The sequence below is a fragment of the Crocodylus porosus genome, unplaced genomic scaffold, assembly GCF_001723895.1.
Source record: "Crocodylus porosus isolate Cpor-Errol unplaced genomic scaffold, CroPor_comp1, whole genome shotgun sequence".
In the NCBI taxonomy this organism is placed as follows: domain Eukaryota; kingdom Metazoa; phylum Chordata; order Crocodylia; family Crocodylidae; genus Crocodylus; species Crocodylus porosus.
This window is the reverse complement of record NW_017728886.1, coordinates 58373714-58398597: the sequence shown is the minus strand read 5'-3', so window position 1 is coordinate 58398597 and position 24884 is coordinate 58373714. Positions and strand designations below refer to the sequence as shown.

General features: G+C 42.6%; 1 protein-coding gene across 8 annotated transcripts in view; it reads left to right on the top strand.

The window, feature by feature from the left end:
• Window positions 1-699: 699 nt before the first annotated feature.
• The window catches only part of DFNA5 (DFNA5, deafness associated tumor suppressor), a 68954-nt gene continuing 44769 nt past the window's right edge, over window positions 700-24884 (top strand). For 2 of the 8 annotated variants that reach the window (XM_019534808.1, XM_019534754.1), the window contains exons 1-7: window positions 700-779; window positions 3972-4225; window positions 5353-5580; window positions 7629-7821; window positions 20342-20449; window positions 20671-20842; window positions 21921-22041. In XM_019534808.1, coding sequence (XP_019390353.1) covers window positions 5370-5580; window positions 7629-7821; window positions 20342-20449; window positions 20671-20842; window positions 21921-22041 — 805 coding nt within the window. In that variant the 5' untranslated portion in view covers window positions 700-779; window positions 3972-4225; window positions 5353-5369. Of the gene's footprint in view, window positions 780-799; window positions 903-1254; window positions 1436-1899; window positions 3931-3971; window positions 4226-5352; window positions 5581-7628; window positions 7822-20341; window positions 20450-20670; window positions 20843-21920; window positions 22042-24884 lie in introns of those variants that run through there. The other 6 variants (XM_019534769.1, XM_019534761.1, XM_019534798.1 and 3 more) reach the window with 6 other exon arrangements.

Below are 24884 nucleotides of genomic sequence, written 5' to 3'. Positions count from 1 at the left end.
AGTGGGAGGTTTACTATACATTATTTTGCAGGTACTATCCCCTGTGCCAAAAGAGCGGTTTTCCCCATGTGTGACTAGGCAGACCACCTCAGTGGTCATGGTGTTTCCCTTGCCAGGCAAGCATAGGACTAGGCTTGGTCCGATTATGAGGAAAGTTTGGAGGCAGAGGGTGCTCAGGCGCTGGAACAGGCTGGCTGGGGAGCTCGTGGAGTCTCCCTCCTCAGAAACTTTCAAAAGCAGGTTAGATAAACGCTGGGCAGGGCTGGCTTTATCAGGAATGATTCTGCCTTGAGCAAGGGCTGATGACCTTGACGAGGTCCGCTTCCAGCCCTGCTTTCCTATGAGCCTAACATCTCTTCCAGCAAGCCTCGGTCTGGAAAGGGAGCGAGTTCGTGGCCTCTCCTTCCCTGCGCTTTCCCGGGACCGTCACAGCCGCGTGGATGTCTCCGGCGGATCTTCGCAAGCTGCTCCTTGACCGCCCCGGCCCCTCGCTCTCCCTGGGGCGCGCGGGGCCCCGCGGCGATGGGTCAGGGCTAACCCGCGCGGTGCCGAAGGCAGGGGTGGCGCAGCTTTTCTCGGGGTGGGCCGGGCGCGCCGAGGCAGGCGGCCGGGCCGGTGGGCGGGCAGGCGGGGGAGGAGGGAGCGGGGCGCGGCCAGGCCTGCTCTGAGGCTGCTCCGGCCGCTACGCCCGCGCAGGCACCGCCCCGCCGCGCACAAGAGGCCCAGCCCGGCCCCGCCCGACCGCAGCATCTTCGCGGGCGTCGACACGCAGCGGGGCTGTGAGTAGGCTGGTGCGGCCCTGCCCTGCCCGCCCAGGGAGCGCGCCCACTCGCCATGGCCAGTCACCCCGAGCCCACTTGTGTGGGGCACGTTGCGTGTGCGCGACATTCGTGACCATGCAGGTGACACACGTGGGCCTGGCCTCCCTCCCCATTCCCCTTTGCCGTAGGCATCGCCTTCGCCCGCGTGCAGGCATCCTGCGACCAACACCTCCACGTGGGCCACTTCCTGCCTGCCTTTCCCCCGTGCCGTGGTTTTGGCGTGCGGCGTAGACTGTGGTGGGTCAGGAAGGCGCAGGGCACGGGGGCTGTCTGGAAGGAGCTGGCCTGTGGCTCGTCCTAGACCAAGGGTTGGCAAAAGGTAGGCTGGATGTGGCCCACCAGGCCATTCTGTCCGGCCCACGGGGCCCCCCAAAAAATGTAGAAAATTAATATTAATCTGCGTCTGGCTGCCTGTCATGCAGCCCACGATGGCTTGCCAAACTCAGTAAGCAGCCCTCTGCCCAAAATAATTGCCTGCCCCTGACCTAGACCCATCTGTTTCTGTCAGTCATAAGGTGCTCAGCTGGGTTTGATTAGAAGCCGGAGCTTGAAGAGCAGTTCAGGTTGCCTTCCTGTGACTTCACCTGTGGCTGCTGTTTGGTCGCCTTCAGCTGGTTTGTATCTGTGTCACTAAAACCATACTGGTTGCTTCAAGCTGATGGCAGTCACCTGCAGGGCTTATGCCATTAGATGCGTGTGTGCCTGGTGTGGATCCAGGATTTGGTAAAGGGGGGGATGCAGGAGCAACCATCCATGCAGAGGGCACTTTGCTCCCAGCCCCCTGCCCCTTGCTGCCCTGGGTGTGGGGAGACCATGATGTTGGAGCCTAGGGAGAATTTTTTTTAAGTCACCAAAGGAGGTAAGAGTCATGTCCCCCCATCCCCCTGCTTCCTGCTCAGAAGTACATCCTCTTCCCTCCCCTTTCCCCATCTCACACCTGCTGCTTTTTCCCTAGGCAGGGAAGCTTCAAAGCCCCTCCTGCACACTCCCCCCCAGGCTACAAGGGGACTGAGCTCAGCTGGGACAAGGACAGCAGTTTCCCCCCCCCCCCAGAGCAGGCACAGGAAGAGGGGACCACTCTGCCCCTTGCCTCTGCTGCTGTCTCTGTTCTTAGCTGAGCTTGTCCCTACATAATGTGGCTGGAGTAGGTAGGAACAGCTTTGCAGCTTCTGCCGTCCCTGGGACGGTGGGAAAAGGTGGGGGTTGAAAGGGGAGGAGGAGAAGAGAGGAGTGAAGGGGACCTGCCTCTGAGCACAGAAGGGAAGGCAGGGGATTCTTACATGCTTTAAGAATTTTAGATAACACCCTGGGGGCTTTTTTATTCTGAAAGGGGAGTGCAGCCATGCTACTGCACATCCTATGGCTCTGCCCCTGTGTGTAGACATTCTTGTCTTACAGCCTGACCCATACATGGGTTTTGTATCTGTGTGACTCTCCGTTAGGGCAGTGATTTGTTTTTTTTAAATCAAAATAATTATATGTACTTCCTACCAGTGCTGCTTGATTTCCTTTCTGTGTATTGCTGTAACCTTCATCCACCTTGGATGGGAGTTACTGCTCTAATAAGCCATTTGTGGGTAGATAAGCCCTTGGATGAGGTAACAGTTTTGGTTCATCAGGATTTGAAACAATTTTCTTTTCAGTACTAAATGACATGCATGTGTTTCCAGACTTAGAGCTACATAAAACTGTAGCTCTTTTAAATTTAATTGCATGTATGTAGCTGCTAACATTCATGCATTACCTTACATTTTTTTAAAATCCATATCAGCTATTTCAAAAAGTAATGAAATGGGTTTCAAATTTTGCTCTAAAAGCCTAGTAAAGTATCTGTATTACTTGGCATTACTTCTTTTCTTTATGTGTCTCAGTATAGTTCAGTATAAACTCAAGCCCCATTAAAATTCAAATATGTTTCCTCTGCTACAGACTAAATTTAATGTCCAGCAGCTCTTCTGATTGCAAACTACTGTTCAGACTCATTTGGCTCACAAAGGATGTCCTTTAAAACATTTACTTAAAATATGTTTAGGCAATTGATAAGTAATAATGTTCTCATCTTCTATGCTCCCTGGCTGTGCTGCCAAGCATTTCAAGTAATCTTCTGCTTAAGTCGAAACAGAACTTTATTTTTGTTTTGTTTTTTAAATAATTTTATGATGCAGCTTTGCATACACTGTATTGGGCAACTGCATAAAAGTTCCTGTTTCACTGTCCCAAAATAAGAGACTTGTTAGAGTGAGCAGATTTTAACTCCATGTGAGGTGTTCCTGTTGAGTTCCTGTTCTTGAATGGGTGACCAGGGTACTATTTCTAAAAACAGAAAAAGGAATAAAAAGAAAATTTGTGGAACTGCCACAAACTTATACAGCTGTTTTGAAGCTCAGTGAGATGTGGTTACTCAGCTAAATAATGACAGGTTTTCCATAGATAAACTATGTTTTTCCTCTGTCTTTTAGTGCTGTTACTTTTAAATATAACTTCCCATATCCTTGATGGAAACTCACTTTAAAGGTTTAGCTTTCCTTGCTAATTAAGCAAGGAAAATATTCTTCCTCCATGCCCTTTTACTTCCACTTTTGACAAAGGGAACAGTTCTCCCTCTAGTTCTGCCAAGCTATGCCCTACTCTAACTTAAACCTCCAAAGCAAGGAAATTGAAAGAGAATGTTTTCTTAACACTTGGGGCCCTGCTTGCATACACACCAAGATTGTGTATGATCAGTGATCACTGGTGTTGCACACAATATACAGATTTGAATGGTTTTAGAGTACTTCCTTAATTGTTTTCTCCTCCCTCCTGCTGTATTCCCCTTTACATACTGTGTGTTTTTAGGAAATGCAAGCAGCACATAGTGGCACTATTATGAATCAAGATGTTCAATTCTGTATGAATGGAAATCCGTGTGAAAGATGCATAGTATTATTTGGCTGCTTCACAGCCAAGCTTAAGAAGACAATTATACTTTTAACAACAACACGATTAAAATTTAGACTGAGAAAACAAGACCAAAAGCATCATGCAGCAAAAACTAATCTTAATGGAAAAATGTTACAGATTCCTCTTCTAAGATCAGTGAATGAATTTTAGTGACTGAAATTTCTAACAGGTGAGGGTGCTGTAAACTAATGTAACTTTGTTTTCTGGTAGATTCAGTTTCAGAAATTAAGTCCATGTGGCTTGTGGGCCCTCCTCAGCACCTTTGAAGACAGCTGGCCTCCTTGTAAAGGGAAAGGTCTGCCCATTCAGATCCCATTGCAGGACTGAGTTCATATGGGTAAACAATAGTGCAGACCCAAGAAGAGTGTGTCTATGTGCTGAAAGAAAAGACTGTTTCTTGGTGATTATTGCACTTTCAGAAGCAGAGTGAGATTTTTTTTTCCCACTACAAAGCAATCATCAAGGTAGTTCCAGTGTCATCTTTGCCAAATTCTATGAGAAACTCAACTTTTCAGATATAAATGGAAGCCGGGACAATTTGGCTGTTAAAATGTGCCTCATATTTGCCTGTATGCAGACTTTTTCTTCTTTTTCACTGGATTACAGGGCAAAGTTCAGGAATCAGAATTTAGAGCTAAGAAAACAATTTAACAATTGGTGAAGTCAAAAGAAAATATTCCTATTGCATATTGGATTATGCTCAGAGTTCATGGCAATTTATAGAAGTGCTGAGATCCTTTTAGATAAAATGTTGTGTGACTTTACCTTTATTAAAACAAAACACTTTTCATTTTGGGTAATACTAAAATGTCTTTTGCTAACTTTGCTCACATAGAGAATTGGCGGTAAGTCATATGAGTTCCATGGGAAGATACCTGAGTATCAACCAGTGAACGCCGTTTTAACTGAAATGTGGTATAGGGAGAGCGAACAGAAAGCCAGGTTTCTATCTATAAAAATATTTTCTTCTTCCTCCCTATTGATAATGAAGCCTGAGTGCTGTGTCCTCAGTGTTTTTCTTTTCCTTCTCTTTTCAGTCAATACTCACTCTTCAGCTCCCTTCATTATCTGTTCTCACTTTGAAGTATCTCCTCCATTATCTTGGTCTGTATCTATAATTAACAAATCTAATATGTGTGTGGAGCAGGACAGGTAATTAATGAAGAATAAGTGTATGTGCTGCTTCAAAGAAAAGAAATGGGCAGATAAGACACTACCTGAATGCTTCAGTGGCTACTGGGGGATTTAAAGGAAAACTGTCAATTGAAAAAAATCATGTTCCATTTTGAAATTACAAAATATGAAGGAGATTAAAAAATATTTTCTTGAACTTCTTTAATACTATGCATTTAATACCACCCTATTTACAGTCATTTTCAGCATTTTCCTTATAATGTCAATTTTCCTTTTAGATAAACCTTAGAGTAAATGCAGTAGAATACTGATTTAGGTAGAGAGAGCCTTGAACAAGAAGATAGAGCTATTATACTGATCATTCCTTGGTTAATGCTCCAAAACTGTGAACTCCCAAAAAAGGAAAATGTTAATGATACTTTCCTATTTTATTTTAAAAGACAATTTATTCTTTCAGGTACTTGATTTCCCAAGATGTTTGCAAAAGCAACAAAGAATTTTGTGCGAGAGACTGACTGTGGGGGTGATTTGATCCCTGTATCCCGTTTGAATGATTCAGACAAATTGCAGCTTCTGAGCCTAGTAACAAAGAGGAAGAAATTCTGGTGCTGGCAGAAAGCAAACTATCACTTCTTGACGGTCACATTGAGTGATCTACTTGCAGAAGATAAACCTATAAAACCAGGTAATACTATACTTATAAAGCATAATGGAAGATAAAAAGAATGCAAGCTACAATCTGTTCTATTACTTCTTTTGTCGTGTTATTTGAGGGCTGACTCTTGGTTTAAAATATTCAACCTTTTAAAAAAATTTCATGGCTTTCTACACTTGCTTTGTCACTTGGCAAAAATAGTGCTAATGAAACGTTAGTTAAAAGGTGACGCATCTTCTCCAGGGGGAGCAGTGTGATTGAACACTGGAGATTCCGAATGGCAGTGTTATTAAGCCATATCTTTTACGGCTTGACATTCTGAAGATCTCATTTAGAGCAGCTGTCAGGAGTCCCAGCGCATGATTATACTGTGAAATCATAGAGCACTCCAGGTGAATGCACTGTGAATTGTATAGCTATTGCTCTTTGCCCCTCCACAAATATTATAACATGCGTCCCATAGCTCTTGCTTCAGGCTACTGTTCACCTTTTAGGGGAATGACAAATAGATTGGTTTTGAGTAGGAGATAGGTGGGCACTAGGACATGGCCTGCCGTTCTCCCTGCCACCACGATGTTGCATGACACGTGGAGAGCCTCCCTCCACTGCAGCCCAATGTGGCACAGAAAGAACTGCTCCTCTACCAAAGCTCACAGCATCTGGCTGTGTTGTGATGCAGGCAGGGCCCCCTGAAGCTGAATGCTGCCAAATCCACAGCTCTAAAGGCTCCACAGGCCAGATCCAGCTTGAGGGCTGTAGGGTATACACACCTGGTTTTGAGGGCTGTCTGAGCTTTTACAAAGCATGTATTGAATATATTACTTGTTTGTGTGATTTGCAGTTTGGGAGACAGAGTAGATTTGCACCTTTTATAGATCAGTGGTTCTCAACTTTTTTGGACTTGAGGCACTCCTCATTGGACTTGAAACACCCATCCATAACTTTTGTGAATTGAGTGGCACCCGATATCAAAAACTAATTTATAGATTATGGTACTTACCCCCTTGCAGAGGGGCCTGGCAGTAGTAATGGGAGGGGGGGAATTGGGCAGGCAGGTACAACTCAGCCTGTGCTTATTTGTTTAGTTCGGCTGCTTATCTCTTAATCCTTGATTTATCTCTTTATACCTCTGGACACTCTTCAGAAGATGTGGCAGTATTTTTGAGGCTCCTAAACCCTGGAAATCAGTACAGTTCTGACAATAGCAACAATGCAAGTTCATAAAGAGGCCAATATTGATCAACTGACTCCAAGTCCAGCTGCGGTTGTACATGAGGGAGTTCGTTTTACCAGCTGTTTTGGTCCTTTGGACTGAACTGAAACTAGCAAGAGATTTAGTCAATGCTTTCATGTATTAATAGCGTTCCATTGGTGGTAGCAACAGTGGAAGTCTTTCTGTCGATAGTGCCCAGATGTTTTATATTGCTCAGTATGGAAAAAGCATCTGCTCCTTCTCTGTATTTGTGTTTCCCTACTTGTTCCTCTCTCAAGTTCCATCATGGCTAGCTGCTTATTGGGAAAGGTGATAGTGTGGATGAGGCCAGTAAATAGGCAGCTGACTGTTCAACATCAACCAGCAATATGGGCCTAAGAGCAATCTGAGCTCATAACCTTGTAGGTAACAGTCCCCGTTCTGAATTTGTGCACAGTGTGTTACATTTTTGTTATAGGCCCTGGGGTCAAAATCTGTTTAAATCAATGGGATATCTGTTGGTGTCAGTGGGCTTTGGATCAGGATAGAAAGGAGAAAAACCAAGATATGGAAAAATCTGAATACAGGCAATTTTTGCTCCATAATAATTCCTTGTGGGGAAGGAAAAAGGTCTCCGAGGATTTGAACTGAGAACTTAAACCGCTACATTTTAAAAAAATGACAAAGTGGGAAATGAAAAACCAGTAGAACAAATATGGTGAAAAGATGGAACAAATCATCCTGGCCCATAAACTCTTATGCGACTGTTTAGCCCTTTATTTTTTCCCATAGATTTCTGGGGGGTGTTTTTCAATATAATCCTGTTGCTGTTTTATGATCTGATGTTTTCAAGTCTATATTAATATTGTTTGTTTATTTTTTCAAGTAATTGTGGAGTCTGACTTTGTGAAATATGAGGGGAAGTTTGAAGATTGTGTCAGAGGAAATCTTGAAGCCTCATTTGGAAACGTCAAATTGGGTGCTGGCGGAAAAGGCTTAGTAGAAAGTCAATCTTCATTTGGAAATCTGAGAAAGCAAGAGGTTGACTTGCAGCAGCTTATGAACGATGTCAAGGGAAGGTATGGATTTTAATTTTGGCATTTAAGTGAAGATTTTAAAAAATCAGCTAGAGAAGTTCAAGGCAAAGACACATATACCATATATAATCACTGATGCATTTGTTCTGCTATGGTTTAAGCTGAAAAGGCATTATGACCTGTTGTTCTCAGGCATTCATAGCTTTGGGTCTACCAAATTTGAGGAGGCAGGTAGCCTGATTTCACAGGCAGATCCTGGGGTCAGCTGCCATTTTGTGGGTTAAGCATGGCAGGGTCCCCCCACACCTCTGATCAGCTGAGGCGTCATGGCAGTCCTGCCCCTCCATGGAGACTGCCACATGGTTTGAAACTGTAGCTTTATTACCCTGATTAAGCCTGGGGACACCATTAATCCATGTGTTGTTAAGTGTGGGTTAATGGCGTCCCCAGACTTAATCATCCCCAAGCAGTGGGCTCACTGCAACAAGAAAAAAATAAACTTGTCACCAAGCAAGGAGAAGTGCATGGGAAGCTGTGCAGTTTTGGAGCATGGGATGGGGGGTGGGGTAAGGATGAAGGAGGGGGCAGGGTGGGTGGAATAAGGGGTGGTTACAATGGGACTGTTTGTAGCAGGCTGAATTGTATGGGAGTTGAGGTTGAGAGTAAGTGATGGTATCAAGCCTTAATGTAATAGATTCAGCAGTATATTTTAACAGCCTTTTTTAGTATTCTGAAATTGATGATGGGAAGTGACAGCTATAGAAATGGCAGAAGAAAGTGGGGAACTAGAATTTTTCACTAGCTGTGTGATAGTTGTCTAAAGCAATGCAATTTTTCTTTACTTAAGCAAGTGCTCTAAAAGTAATCAGTTTTTCATTCCAGTTACATAACAATTGCTTACTGTTTTCTTTGCCATGAGCCTTGACAGAAGGCTGTCATACTTGTTTTAGTGAAGGGCACCTTATTATTTTTGTAGTCAATATCCTCATTAAAAACATAAACATCGTAGTAAATGAACGTTCCAGAATTGCAAAACTAATATGTGCTTATATAATACAGGGAAATACAATTTCAGTCAAGGTAAGTGTCGTCTTTTTACAAGAGAAAATATGACAGTAACAGAACAATTAGGTCACATGATGCAATAGGAGGAAAAATGTGTTCACTGGAAAAGACGAATTCAAGTATTAGTTTGTTTTTTTTTCCTCTTGTATTATGTGATCTATTGTTTCTGTTATTGTCATATTCTGCTCTATAAAACAAGCAACACTCCCCACTCAAGGGGAAATGTAGAAAGATAATCCAGTCAGTGTCTGTGTGCTCGTAGACTTCATAGCAATTAAGATAATATTTTTAAATGATGTTCATTCCACTGTGGATGGTCATAATGTATATACAGATCCGTGTATATCTAAAAGTGAAAGTTAAGATCATGTAAATATTCATGGTTGTAACTATAATGCATTAACAGAGGCCTAATAAAGTTATGTATTTCATTTTTATGCTGTGGGAAACTGCATGAGGCAGCAAAATCTTTGGCATGCTAGACTCAGAAACCAGTTATCACAATTCTCACTTTTGTGAAGATGAAAGAGTACTTACACAAGTCTGACTGAGTAGATTTTGCTGTGGATATGTGTCCATGGAATGTGGTTGCACTTCACCCAGGGATCTGACTCATTATCTAGGAACAGTGCTTCACTGCTTAAGATCTAAAATATACAGCTGAAGTTCCAGTCAGTCTTAGCTTTGCTAAGATCTGGAAGGTCACAGAAGATTAAGAGAATAAAATTTTCAGTTTTGTTGTATCCCTCACTATGTGAAGTGAGACCCACAGCCTGTTACTCACAGAACATTATGGCTAGGGGTAGAAATTACACATAAACCAATATAAGTGATTGGAAACCAGTTTAAATCTGTAGGCACAGACAGAAGTGATAACTTTCACCCAATCTGGCCCCTGAAAGTGCTCTACAGCTGTGACCAAACACAAGTACACTTTCAAAGGGCCCAATTCCACAGCAGTCTGAGCCCTCATTGCATGAGGATTCAGGTGAAGACGCTCCAAAACAGAGCACCCTGTTATGTCTGTGCACTGAGAGCAGGGCTGAACTGAGACAGCTCAGCCTTGCTCCCAGGGCTGTCTTCAGAATGGAAGTGGGGAGAGGGGAGCATAGGGATTGTGGTCTGGGTTTCTTCAGCTAATGCTGGAGGGTGGGGTGGGTGGATTGTACGTGAGGGGAGCTTCAAACCACCTGCCCCACCCTCCAATGAGCTGGGCAACCCCCGCAATAAGGTCCCTTCTTTCCCTTTTCCCCCTCCCATTCTGAAAACGGTGCCCAGGCTAGAAGGGTGTTGTTAGGGGACAGCAATTGCAGACTCACAGCCACTCTAAACAGGATCTCTTAACCCCTGGGACCCAACAGCAAATGCCTGTTGGGTCTGGGGGATCATTGTAACTCATGGTATTTCCTGTGAAGTGCCATGAGTTACATTGGGGAGCTGCTCTTCTATCTGTGCCTTCTAACTCAACAGAAGTTCAGTGCACATAAACTGTTCTCAAAATGGCTGAAACCAGTTTAAGATAACCTGATGGATGTAGCATCAGACTTAACTGATTTTACATTAAATAGATTTATCAAACTTCTGTCCCAGATCCCCTCCAGATTCAAGTTAATTCATAGTCCCTCAGCATCCCACAATGCTTTGCACCTCCCTCACAAACTCCTCCTTACCAGGTGGGTGGGCTAGCTTTGGCCTAAGCTGTCTGCTCCAGCCAAACAGGGAGGTGTCCTCTAGCATCCCCTGGTTTCTGGCCTAAGTTACTGCAGGCATACAACTGCTTTTCCAGAATTAAAAGTGAATGTCTGTTCACTTGCTTATTGGTTCAATCTACTCATTTTAGACTAACCTGCCAGATTGAATCAATTTGTCTTCGGGCTTTTTGCCTGTCTCTACGTAGCCTATGTAATGATATTTGGAAACTCTGGTGGCCTTGAAACTGAGGGCTTATAATATTAAGCAATGCATTACCAATAGGATGTATACCAGGGGTGTCCAGCCTTTTTGAATATGGGGCCGGATCGTGAACCTTTTATCACCCAGTGAGCCGGCGAGCCATATTCCTCTTTTGTCACCCTGCGGGCTGTGTGTTGGACAAACCTGAAATAAGGCAAAGCTGGCATAAACCCCACCTGTGCTCAGCCAGTGACAAACTACAGCAAATGATGTCCTGGACCAGCCATCCCAACACCTGGGGCCCCCCTTCTGCCTACTACTACCACCGTTTGAAGGCAGCCCCAGAAGATATTTGACAGCCGTGTTAAAATATGTGACCAAACCAATGTAACCAGTGCTCTCATGCAGGTCAAAGGGCTGCCTATGCCACTGATTCCCCAGGCCTTGCCCACACCAGCAGCACTGCTGCCCAAAGTCTTGGCAGCGCTCAGGCAGGCATGGCTGGGGCCCAACCAATGTGTGAGATGGGGGACAATGGAACAGCAGGAGCAAAGCCGGTTCCCAGCCTGGCAGGGTCTCAGGCCTGTTCTGCCCAGGGTGGCTCCTGGAAGGGGAAGGCCTCGGGGGAACACTGGCCGCTCCGCTTCTCTGTGCTTCCCTGCGGTGAAAGCAAATGGCTGCCTGCGCCTTCCAGGGGGCCTCTGCGGCAGGACAGCAGTGCCCAGCCCAGCCACAGGGAGCAACAATCCCTCCTCTGCCCCCGAGCAGTGCAGCCCCACAAGCCAGTGCTGGCTGAGGGGGGCCTGAGCAAGGCAGCCACTGCACCACAGCCCCGCTCACTACGGTGCTCGGCCGCCTGCACACATGGCCCTGGTGGCCTCAGCACTGCGAGCCCCAAACGCTGGGGTCGGTGGACACTGGCTTTCACTGCCTCACCCCACAGAGGTCATACCAGGGCCCCGTCTGCTGGAGCCCCCCTGCTGACTACCTGTGCTGGGCGTCGTGCCCCATTCCTGCCTGCCCTGCAGCTGCTGGGCCCAGCGGGTCCCGGGAGGTGGGCGGGATGCCAGGGGCAAGGGGCCAAGCCAGAGGCAAGTAAAAACGGGCACTGTCCCCAGCTCATCCCGTCAGGCACGGCCAGGGCAGCCCCATGCCGCACAACCCTCAGGGTGGCGGCAGGACCCAGCTCACGTGACGTGGGAGTTTTACGTGAGCCCCGCCGTGCAGGGGTGAGCAGCTCCCCTCCTCCCCCACCTGCCTGTCCTGAGCCAGGGACCTCAGGCCTCAGAAAATGGCTTGGTGGGCTGCATGGCGGCCTGTGGGCCATATGTTGGACAAGCCTGATGTATACCACCTGGTTTGATATTAAGACAGTTGGATATGTATTCTTGATTTTATTTAATGGAAAATATGTTGTTGTTCAGGTTTATTGGATATGTGGTAATTTTGTTCATAATTCTTTAGGTATAAATTATGTTGCCTTGCAAACGTGATTTTTGTACTACATTATTGACTTTCCATGTAATTCAGAAGTTGCACATAAATAGTTTAATAAACTAAGAAAACAAAAACTAATAAGAATAATAATAAGTCATTTACATCCTTGAAATTCTGAGTGTGATATAGTATAGCATGTCATAAAAATCCTTTTTCTACTGCTAACTATATGAACTATATGGGCATCATTAAGAAAGGAACTTAAAAATAAAGTGGAGAACATTAATGAGCTATTAGGCAGTATCTATGGTGCACCCACATTTTGACTACAGTTCTAGTCGCCGCATCTCAAAAAAGATGTAGTAGAATGGAGAAAGGTACAGAGAAGGGCAATGAAAATCATTAGGGGTATGGAGCAGTTGGTGTACCAGGAGAGACTATAAAGGCTAGGACTCTTTAGTTAGGAAAGAAGACAGAGAGAATAGGATAGAGGTCTATAAAATTATGAATGGTGTGGACAAAGTGAACAGGAAACTGTTATTCACTAAGTCCCAGAATATTAGAATTCAGGGGCACCTCCTGAAGTTAGTAGGAGACAGGTTTACGCTGAGAAGTGAGAGTACTATATTTTTTACACAGTGGATAGATAACTTGTGAATTCATTGCTACAGGAGATGGTAGAGGCAGATAGCATAGCATAGCCAGGTTTTAAAAGGGTCTGGACAAATTAATGAATGATAGTTATATTAATAGCTGTTGAACAGAATGTTTGGTGATCTTTACTCGGGCATGTCTAAACCAGTAATGTTGGATGTCAAGAAGGGTAATGAATGAGGATAGATCACTATAGATGGATCCAGTCCAGTTCATTACTCTCTCTCCAAGGCATCCACTACTGCAACCGTCAGAGACAGGATGCTGGGCTAGATGGACCACTGTTCTGACCCAGTATAGGACTTCTTATTTCTTAACTTTCTAAAGTACCATATTAATCTCATAATTAAATTATTCTAAATACTGGTCTTCACTTTTTCACAAAGATGTAACAGATGACAGGTGGGGACTAGGGGCCCCTATGATTCAATTTTCACTATTTTTACAAAATACAGTAGTTTCAAAAATGTAGTCTCAAAATGATTTAAGTAAATGGTATTTGCCAGACGTATGAACACAGATAATTTGCAATATGTTATATAGGCTGCTGCTGCTTTTTTTGTTGCTATGTTTGCTAAATTATTTTTCTAGTTTTCAAAATAAGGTAATTTGCTTGCTTTCTTCCATTTACTGTGAATGAGTCTCTCCTGTATATAATTTGTAATGATGTAAATAATGTAATATGAATGCATATTATGGTGGGTGTTTATTGTTGTAAACATCACCCTAACCTCTCCCTATTTTTGCATTATATTTTTATTGGGTCAAACATGAAATTAAATTGTAATCAATTCAGAGTGGAGACCACATCTTTTTGTTCATTCGTTTGTTCTTTAAAGCGCCAAAGATGATTTGAACACTATAGAAACAACTTATGAGCATTCTCATACTCGTGTGTCTGAGTAAAAGGATAAAAAATAAGATGCAAGCATAGGAGGTTTTACAGAAGATATAGAAGTAGTGTTTAGCAATGTGTCCTTTTTCTCATCAAATCTTTGGTATTCTGGGGAAAACATGGCATAGAATAATTAATTATCTGGTGACCCTAGAGAAATTGTGAAATGCCATGTATAAGCTGATTCAGAGGTATTGTTTTCTAGTGTGTCTGTAAGAAAATGGTCAGAAAGCTGATATTTTCAGTGGATGAATAAAAGAAATAATATTATACTGTTTGGTGGAATGTGACAGAGGATTAGATTAGTGTTCTCTGTCATGTAAGTCCAAACCAAAGACTTTTGTTTTGAGAAGGAATAAAGCTTTGCAAGCGCTGACATTGTAAGACAGGCATTATCTGGGTAGAAGTAATCAGACTATTGTGTATTATAAGTGAAGTGAAGAAGATTGAACTAACTAGCACATTTCTGTTCAGTAGTTCCGAGGGATGATATTTTTATAGAATAAAGTATGAAATTAATGTTAAATATAAAGTTGTATTTCTTCTTGAGGGGAGCTGGTACAGCCAGGAAAGTAAACTGTATTTTACATAGGTAGGACAATGGGGTTAGTTGGCTGTATGGATGATTTAGAACAACTTGTAGAAACTTGGAAAATAGGATGTTGCTTATGAGTTAATGTGGTCAAAGGCCAGTGCTATACATCTTCTGGATTTGGTATTCCCAGTGAATGGCTTGGATGAAGGGTTTACAGGCCTGGGCATTTTATCTAGTCTGCCTGGAGTACTGAGACTAGGACTGGAGGCAAGAGTGGTTCTAGCTTGCCCAGAAACCCTGGTCACTGTGGATCTTTTGTGGTAGGGCTGCTTGGGTTTGTTTTTTACGATTGTGCTTCTTTAGCTGGCAGGGACTGTCATAGTGCCAGAGGCTGGGTGGCTTCTAGCTACTTGTTTTGCTTCCGTCTTATTTTGACTTCTACTTTTGTCTGTCTGCTTCCCCTTTGTTGCAGTGGAGGACAGAAAGGAGGAGTAGCCACTGTTCTTATTCACCTTTTCATTGTAGAAGGTAGGTCTGAGCGGCACCTCTGAAATTAACAGGCTCAGAGACATGAGCTTTTGTAGGTGATGGCCTATGCCGTCAAATGCTACTGTGCAATTCTGCCTCCCACCTTCTACCTAACTTAAGACTCACTTGGCTGATTACGGCTCTCTTTTCCATAACAGAAGAGATTGACCCTGCTCTTATTAAAGGTCAGTGGGAGTTTTGCCATTGTCTTTGACTATAATATGGGCAGGAACAGACAAAGTGATTTTTAAAAGGAAATTATTTTTACATGCTACATGTTTAAACATAAATTCCATCCAGATAGAGCACATACCAACTGCAGAGACTTCCTGAGCCTGATGAAGGGTTTTTAAACCTGAAAGCTTGCTATAAAACCTTTCTCCAACTATTTAAGTTGGTTTAATAAAAGATATCATATTTACCCAAAGAACCTTGTCTACCTATGTGTAAACCATGGAACTCATTGCCATAAAACAGGAATGCTCAACCCCTGGCCCATAGGGGTTTGATGGTGGGGGAGCAGTGGCAGTGTTAATTGCCACTCTCCTGCTGCCAAATTTCTGGACCTGGGGGTAGCCCCGTGGGCTGGCACACATGTGGGGCCAGGCCTTGGTGAAGGCGTCAGACTGGGCCAGTATGTGGTAGCATCTGGAGCACTGAGCCCAACCTTTTGCATCGACCCCAAATGGGATCCGGCCTACAGATTGGCCACATGCTGCTCATCTGGCCCACAGTGCCAAAAGGTTGGGCACCACTGCTATAAAACATCATTAAGCCTAAGGCAAGTCTTAAAAAAAAATCTCACCTTTTATGTGATTATTATTTTTAATTTTTAATACTACATGTGTACTATTTTTGTAGCCTGAGGTATCTGACATGTCAAATGTGTTTGCGTGTGGTTTCCTTTCCAGACGATTTCAGTTCAGCTTTAAAGAGTTTGAAAGAAACATAATGGTGCAATCAGATGTTAAACCAGATTGGCAGTAATGCATGTAAAATAGAATGTGGAAGAGATTAGAAGAATGATAGCTCACAGATTATTCATAGGAGCTTTGAAACATGACTTCTGGAATGAAAAACTGCAGCTTGCTTTGTATGCATCTCCAGTTTTGTAGCCTATCCTGCCTCTTGATATTTAGCTTGTAGTTTTCCCTTAGCATCTCAGTAACAAAATGAACCATTACAAAGGCACACTGCAATGCTTAACTATGTTATGATCACTGCCTCTCAATATGTTAAACCCAGCTTTAATTACCAAACCTTTGCCCTGTTATATCGTGTCCTTGAAGACTGTTTCTGAAGATGATTGAGATAAGCTGGCTGTTCATTTACCTTATCTGATGGCTACTCAGTACTTGACTTAGCTTTTCTATTTCTTTCACCCAAAGATCACAGTGTTCTCTAGGAGCACAGTCCTACATTATGACCTGTATGGACAGAACACCAACCCCAGTGGCTTCAGCAATTTACACAGGGACATGCTGGATTAGGGCCTTGCATATTTTTATTATAGTCATTTGAAAATATACTGGATGATCATCAGGTGACAGTAAAGGTGATTGTCAACCACCAGCAACACATTAAATTTAAGGCGTCATACAGACGAGCCATGAAAATGTTCCACGTTCTTTGTAGAACATTTTCATTGCTTATTCCCCATTTTATGGTGCCTTAAATCAGGTGCATGTGTAGCACCCTTCCTAGTTATGCTGCAGTTAACACACAAATCATGCCATAAATGTAATGTATAGAGGAGACCTAAATGACTCAGTGTCAGCATTCATGCAAGACAGGAAAAAAAATGCCAGGAAGAGATAGAAGGAGAGTCAAGCCTGTTGGAAGCATTGTAAGATAGAATGGCAATCAAAAGGGGGTGGATGTTTATAGCTATGACAGGTAAAAGAATGACAGTATCTGAATCAAAGACATCTCTTGCAGAAGTACCAGCTCAATGGAGGCTGGTGAAATTGAATTTTGAACTTTTTGAGTCCAAAAACTACTGCAAAAAATTAATTGTATGGTATATGAAATGGAAAAAGCTTAATGTCTTTTAGAGAGACCATGCTACTTAATAACCCTAGTTTTGCATAGCTGCAGAAATTTTTAAGACCTTTAGGGTTTGTGACAAACTGGAAGTTCTCTGATTTTTGTTTACCTTGGAAATCATTACCTTCCAAATAAAAAATATGGCTGAAAAGAACATAAGAATCACAAGAACATCTGGGTGCAGTGTAGTGGTGACTGATGCATTGCTTTGGTTGAGTTATTTTTTTCTTGTCTAAACAATCCATTTTAAGGCCTTCAGACAGTCCATTCTGAATGATTGAGTTTTCATAGAAACATTTAGAAGTTATAATTCAACAAAGAACAAAAATTGCCTGAAGATATTTTTTTTAATTTAATAAAGCTCCAAGCTGACTTCCAAAGTTGTGCAGTCTATAACACTTCTAAAATCTAGAAGGTAGAACACCTACAACTTATTTCAATTAAAAAAGTAGAGAACTTTACAAAATAAATAACATGTTATTTTAGTCATTTTGGGGAATTACAGTTTAACCATTATAGATATCCTATTTCCAGCAGACTGGAAAAGAAAAAATTAAATAACTCCAGTGAAGGATAGCAGTCTTTCAATCTCCTAGCTGTCTTGCTTGAGTTGTCTTTTAATAGAAGTTTTGACACTTCTGTGAATCTCAGGTGGAGATTTGGAAAAAATTCTGATATAAATTTTAGTCCATAGAATACAGTTAACAAGTTCCACTGACAGGACTGTTGCTGACCCCAGAAGATGTGCTAGTAAATTTTATAATCTATTCTTAGAAAGATTCTGTCTCCTGAAATTCCTAGGGCTAACCCTGCAACCTGTATTTAGAAGTGACTTCAATGGGTTTTAAACAAAAGACTAAATGCTTTTCTTAATAGGGATGATATGCTAAATGAAATGCATATTAAAATGTTAATCAGTGTTAATATTGGTGGGGACAGAACTGGGAAGAGGGGCACTTAGCTGGTTTTTGAATATGACAGTTCTACTAATTGATTTTGAAAATGTTCCATCTTTGCAGACTCACTGGAGCCAACAAAGGGAATAAAATCAGGATAGTCTTAAATCATACAGGGCCTTCAAGCTAGAGATATTCAAACTTGGCTAAGGCGCAGGTTTTTAACAAAGGGTAATTAATCCCAGAAACCCAATTTCAAGGAAGTTCTTTAAGTCAGGGTTGGATAGCTCTTTGTAAATGTTGCACTGAAACTCAAACAGAAGTTCTGGATTTGGTACAGAATTACTGGGTGACAGTAAGCATTATAATCTGTATGCATTGTGGACAAGGTTAGGCTGGACCAGTGGGGGCCAACCTTTTTCACAGGCATGCCAAAAATTAGCTCTCCACCATCCCTGAGCGCCACTCTGATCCCATTCTTCTGCCCAGTCTGTTTCTCTGTCTTCTGCTCCCTACTCTGTCCAGTCTCCTATGCTTTCTGCTTCCTGCCCTATGTTCCCTGCCTGATCTCCTACTCCACTTTGTGCTTCCTGACATAGCTGCTGCTGTGTTGCCTGACCCATTCCTGACCTGCTGTGTGCCACCCATACATAGGCTGCCGGTGCCACTTGTGGCATTTGCGCTTTAGACTGGCCACCCTTGGACTAGATAATCATAATAGTCCCTTCTGTCCTTAACATCCTTATCCACATTGCCACCTGAAGTACTTGGTCAATTATAAACCCAATGTACTTTTTAGATCAGATACTGAGATTCATAATTAACCAGTTTCAAATGTAGATGTTTTGAAGCCAGTAAATGAGGATCTACTCCTAAGGTTGCCCAACCATCATGCTGTCTGCTCCTGGCTAATTATTTGCTTTTTTTTTTTTTTTTAAATCAGCTGAAATATTTCAGCTGTTTCTGATAACAAGGCAATGGAAAAATAAGTTATTTTTTCCATTTTAAATTCTGGCCAACTTTTCTCTGAGAAGAAAGGTTAGCACCTCCCTGCCTTGGAGCAGGAGGTTATACATTGATAGGAAAGAGGCAGGAGGAAGGTGCTTGTAGGAGGGAAAGTGTTGTCAGGGTTGTGCCTTTTTGCTTTGTTTTGAGACCCTCATTTTCAGTCCTCAAAGATAGCCCTATATATGTGTTCAATAGAATTTAATAGCTAAACATCTCTGAACTGTCCCTCCTCCCTAAGCATGCTGGAGTCTCTTACAGCAACTAGGGCTGACGCGAATGGACAGCTGTGCACTTTTTCTACAGAGCAAATCTGTATACAGGTTTCCCTTGCTTTATGATGTACGTGTTCCTGGAAAACGGTGCATGACTCAAATTTGCGTAAAGGGAATCCACTTTACAATGTAACAAATAGAGATATGTTCCAAGACCTCAACTGTACTGACCCTCAGACCCACTTCTACCACTTTTTCAAGACAATTTTTGTACTAACCAACAGCAGACAGTACACACAAGCACGGGACACTATCATAATGGGGATGGCAACTACAGAAACATGTCTCAGACAACGAGCAAGGAACACAGATCTGCACAGGAGACTATTTTGGTGCTTATCACTCCCACAATGCACTGCACAGAGCAGCTCTGACTGTGGGTTTCCACCACACCAATTACATAAGAGTGAATTTACTGTGCATATAATAAATTTTTGGTATAAAAAGGGTCATCTCATAAAAGAGAATTCGCACATACAGAACCTGCATAAAACAAGGGGAACCTATACTTCACTTGTGGGGTTGCCTGGGTACCCAGGCAGCCCAGAAGAGGAAACTGTCTGCTTCAAAGGCAGAGGGGACAAAAACCAGATGAAGGAAGGGTATAGGGTCTGTTGGGACAAGGAGACTCATGAGGCAGGACTGGAGGCAAGTAGAGAAACTGGGATTGGTTGGTCAAGGAGACAGGGAGAGAGAAGTCTGAGACTTGGGATTTGAGATGGGGCGGAAGTATGTACTTGAATGCCATGGGAGGCTAGCACTGATGCATGGTACAACAGGAACAGATGGGTGAGAAGAAAGGGGCTGGGAGCCAGAGGGAAGAATAGGGACCAGGGGGTGAAGAGACTGGGAACTGATTTGGCATCTTGCTAAGATTGAATGAGGGAAGAGACTCTGTCCAACTGGATAAGGAGACTGGAACTAGGAACCTGTATGAGAAAGAATGGGGACATGGTAAAGAGACACAAATCTGACCATTTGGTTATTTTCTAACGTGTGAACATTTGACTTTTTTACTTTAATAATTTAACATGCATGTGTGTGTGTCATATGAAATAATTGAATAGGACTAGACTAGGACATACATGTCTTGCTATAGTGCATCTCTCCTGAGAGTCTCAATTATTTTTATGCGCCCTCTCTAGCAGATCCCTGAATAAGGATGGCTCTGTGTGATGAAAGGACTTCACTGGTAACTATTTAGATTAGTCCCCAGTAGACTTAATGGGGCAGCTGGCATCACTTACTATAGCTCTGCTGTTGTAAGTTTACAGTAGCTGAGGGGTTTCCTCAAAATCTGCAGGACTAGCTCATTTATTTTCAGATTACACAGGAAACTTAGATTTGCTAGAAGTTCCTTGTCTTTTATTGAAGCAAACAATAACCAAACAGTTGCCCCAACTGACATTTCTCCTGAAAAGATGAACCAAGAATTCAGTGGGTATGTTGAGACTTAAACTGTATAATACAGATAATTACAGTCTTGCTGCTGCCAGATAACAAAAGAGTACATAATCATTTTGAGTAAGATATTCATACAGAAACCACTAATACTTTACAATAAAAGCTTCTTACAAAGATTGCTTTGTGCATACAATTAAGAAAAATGTGTTTTCCCAGCTCCAGTGTTTATACTATTAATGCCATATTTTTTAATTTCAGAACAATGAACCTAAACAATACTTTACTGCAACAAATACTGGAAAGAAAACATGAGGTACTGTGTGTCCTGACAGAGAAGATAGTAACAACTAAAAAGTGCTTGATATCTGAACATATTCAGACAGAAGAGAAAATTGGTGGCATAGCAGGATTCAGCACAAAAGTTGTGAAGGTAAAAGGAAATTATATAACCCATAGACCAGTTATCCAACTACCACAGATCACAGTTTCTTCAACTGCATTCTTTATTTTAAAGTATTTGGCATTTTTGATAACACTTTAAGCTAGCAGTTACAGATGTTTCTCAGCAAATATTCCTCATGTTACTTAATTGTAATTGAGCAGAAAAGAAGCATGCCATGCTATTTTTTTTTCTGTTTCCTAACTGGTTGAAAATACAAGCTCTTTTATGAACCTAGAATCTGGTTTCCATGAATACTATCATGTGGTTCAGTTTCTGTGAGCTTTCCTGCTAGTAAAAAAACCTTGCACTTGTTAAAAGAAAGTGAATGTTTAAAGGCCCATGAGAGTGGCTGAAACCAATTCATTTATAAAGTCAAGTGACTGTTCACAGAAAATGTTTTAGAATCCATCAAGCTCCACTGAGTATAATGATCCCAGTGGCTTCACAGGGGGTTGTTAAAAAAAATCTCCTGATATACTAGTCTAACAAGCTGAGAAGAAATCAGCAACTTTATATGAAAATATAAAGTATATACAACAAATGCCTCCTGTTGTATATAGGGGAGTCTTCACTGACACAGAACTGGCAATGACAGTTCTACAGCTTCTGCCATTTTCACTATCCTGTTTGACTGAATTCTGTGCTGCCCATTGTTAAAATAGGGGCAAGATGAGCAGGAGATTTGGTAGGAGGAGAGGACAAAGCAAAGGAACATTGAAGTGAAAACCAGCTTTTCACTGCAGTCATGTTTCTGTGGGACCTTACATCAGCAGTATAAGTCAAAGAGGCTTTAACTGAAGTATTTTAATTTGCTGGAGCTTATGTTAAACTGGGTTCTTGCGAATCAGGCAGACTACTATCATTTCTCACCCTCCACTCTGCTGTTAAGTCTGAGCTTCACTGCAATTGTTCTGTGACTTAAATCAAATATATGTACTCTATGTGAACATGGTGGGAAATTACATTTTTTTCCTCTAACCTAATTTTTTCCTCCCCCTGAGTTATATTTTGTGCACAAGTTGTTTTAAAGTTGAGTTGAATAAACAGTGGGAGAATATGTCTTCAGGTTTCAGTGAGCGAAAATGGAAACATGATGAAGGATTCTAATGTGGTCTTAGAGATTCCTGCCCCTACCGCTATTGCATATGGTGTCATTGAACTGTACATAAAGCATGATGGCCAGTTTGGTAAGTAGCATGCCCACCTTCTTTTGCATGTAGTCAGAAAGAGCTACCTCTTGCAAAATATCTTTTCATTGATCTCTATAATAGGTCCAGAATATGATGGTGAAACAGATTTGTCCATTTTAGTACGAATGTGATGGAGAAACAAAGCATGGATCTGGTAGTTCATCAATATTTCTGACTTTCAGAAAATTTCTCCTCTCTATTTGCTGGAAGAAATGACCATAACATGTTCTTGCTATGTTCTGTCAAATGCTTCATGCAAATATTCATTGGATTGGGCTGGTGTGGTTGTCTTTTTCTGGTAAACCTCCTCCCAGTGCATTCCACCTGTACATAATTTATCACAGATACAAATGAGGTTTCTGAGGGAGATCTTCAAGATGGAGGAACCGAGAAATGGTAGATAAAATGTATCTGAGATATATGGAGGGCATCTTTAAGATGCTATATATCTATAAGGTATCTCAGGTTGGGTCTGGATTAAGCTGTACATAATGCATCTAGATTGACTTCTGAACCATGGGGTAAATTGGTAGGGCCATAAGTAAGAAACAATATCCTGTTTTTTGTGAACAGAACATTTTTTATCTAGAATTTTTCAGATATAATGAATGTGCAGACACTAGCTCTCTGCGAAATTTTGCCAGGTGTTTCGTTTCAAAGCTGTTTTGATGTGTTTCAAGCTTGAAACAGGGAAATCGAAATGAAACAAAAGGCATCGAAACAGTTTGAAATGAAACAAGGGCACTCAGAAAGTTTAGAAACGTTTTAAGTTTTGAAGCCAGGCTTACTTGACTTCAGCACTGGTCCCAACTGGCAGCGGCAACCTCCTCTCATCTGGCACGCAGATCCGGGGGCCCGCACCCCTGGGCGGGCTGTGGGGAGGCTGCTACTGCTGCTTGGAGCTGACGGCAGCACCATTCTTTCCTGGCACTGGGTGCAGGCTGTGCCCAGTGCCGGTCCCAGTCAGCAGCCTGAGCCTCATGGGACACAGATCCAGGGGCTCACACCCCTGGGAGGAGTCCGGCACAGCCCCGCAGCCCTCCCAGGGGTGCGAGCCCCCAGATCTGTGCACCAGATGGGAGGAGGCTGCTGCTGCCAGCCAGTGTCAAGACTTTTGCTTTGAACAGTTTGAGGTGCAATTTCCCAGAAACCTGCGTACATATGTCCTCAGGAAGAGCTACCATCCCTGCAATTTTCATCTGAAACAGGCAAGAAATGGCAAAGTTTTAGGAATTTTCATAATTCCCCATTATAGCCTATGGGTGAAACAGTTTCAGTGAAGCAAAACAGGACAGTGCTTTGAAATGAAACGACGAAACAAAACACCATCCCTTTGAAATGACGAAATGGACATTGAAACGAAACAATGGTGTTTCGCACACCTCCAGCAGACACCCGTAAAGGACGTTCATTCATTCAGTAGACGCTTTTCAGAACAGGATTGCAATTTAAAGGTTACAACTGTTTGCTCCAACAGGTACTTAAACCAGCACTGTATAATGGTTGTAGCTGGGAATCTCTACCTTAGAAAACTGCCAGTTGGTAATTAATACACATGTGTTTTCATTGATCTTGTATTCTCATGCTATCTCTTTCTCCACTTTGGCAGAACCCTATTTTCTTATTTAATTATCTAATCCATCAGGCTTCATAAATAACATATGTCTTTTGTCATCTTTGTTTGTTCAGACAAATAAACCACATGCTTTGCATCTTCTTTTTTTTTTTTTATTACCGTTATCTCTCCTTTCCCTCAATGAGAAGAGAAATTCAGAGAAAAGCAGAAGGATCCATAGTGCATAATTATGGAATAACTTGCATGAAATGTTCCAGTTGGGTTCTTTCTCACCCCTTAGAGTTAGTTCTTGGCTTAGGTTTTAAGACATGAAGGTTTATAAAGCTTATAAAAATGGACTCTCTAATATGAGTAGGGCCTCTTGGCCATAAACATGCCTATTCTTTTCTAAGTCCTACTACGCCCTTTATCACAGTGATTTTTTTTTTTTATGTGTCTCTGATTTTGACAGGTTAATTGTCCGCTGCATATAAGAGCACTTCCTTTTTAAGACTTTAATTTTTTTGCCCTTTTAGTTTCTTTATGAATCACCTCATTATGATAAAAGATAAATAGCAGCACCTGGCTAACTAGCTTTGTACCATTCATTATTCAAAAAATATATACTTTGACATAACTCCTCTTAAAACCCTCCTTTGTAAATTAGACACTCCTAACTTTTTCAGTCCCTTTTCCCATGGGAGTCTCTCTGCCTCTAATCATCTTCATTTCCCATCTCGGGTTCTCTTCTGCTTCTACCAGTACTTTTCAGATAAGATAAGAACTGAAAGCAGCATGCTATGTGAGGGTGCAGCATTGATTATATATCACTATAATGCATATATCACTATAGCACTATGATATTGAGGGTTGGGTGTATATTCTATATATATAAAGGGCTTAGCCTGTCTGTCCGTAATGCTTTTGGCTAACTGCTTATGCACTGCTCAGAGGGCGGTGGCAATTGTCTGCGTGGGCCCAAGTTTGAGCTGCTGCTGGGGTAGTTTGTGGCGGTGGTAAACATGCCCTGGCTGCCTGAGAAGTGGGGCTTTCCCATGCTTCCCTGCCAGAGGGCAAAGTGGGAGGTCATGGTGGCAGTGCCCCCCTGCTGCCTGTCCCTGACACCCCCCCAGAGCAGCTGGCAGGGAGGGAGGGAGGGAGAGGAGTGCATGGGGGGAGGGAAAAGTGGGCAGTCACTGTGGTGGCTGTTGTTGGGGCCAGGTGGCAGGGAGGGAGGGGAGCAGGAAGGGGGCCCCAACAACAGCTGGCAGGGAGGAGGAAGCGG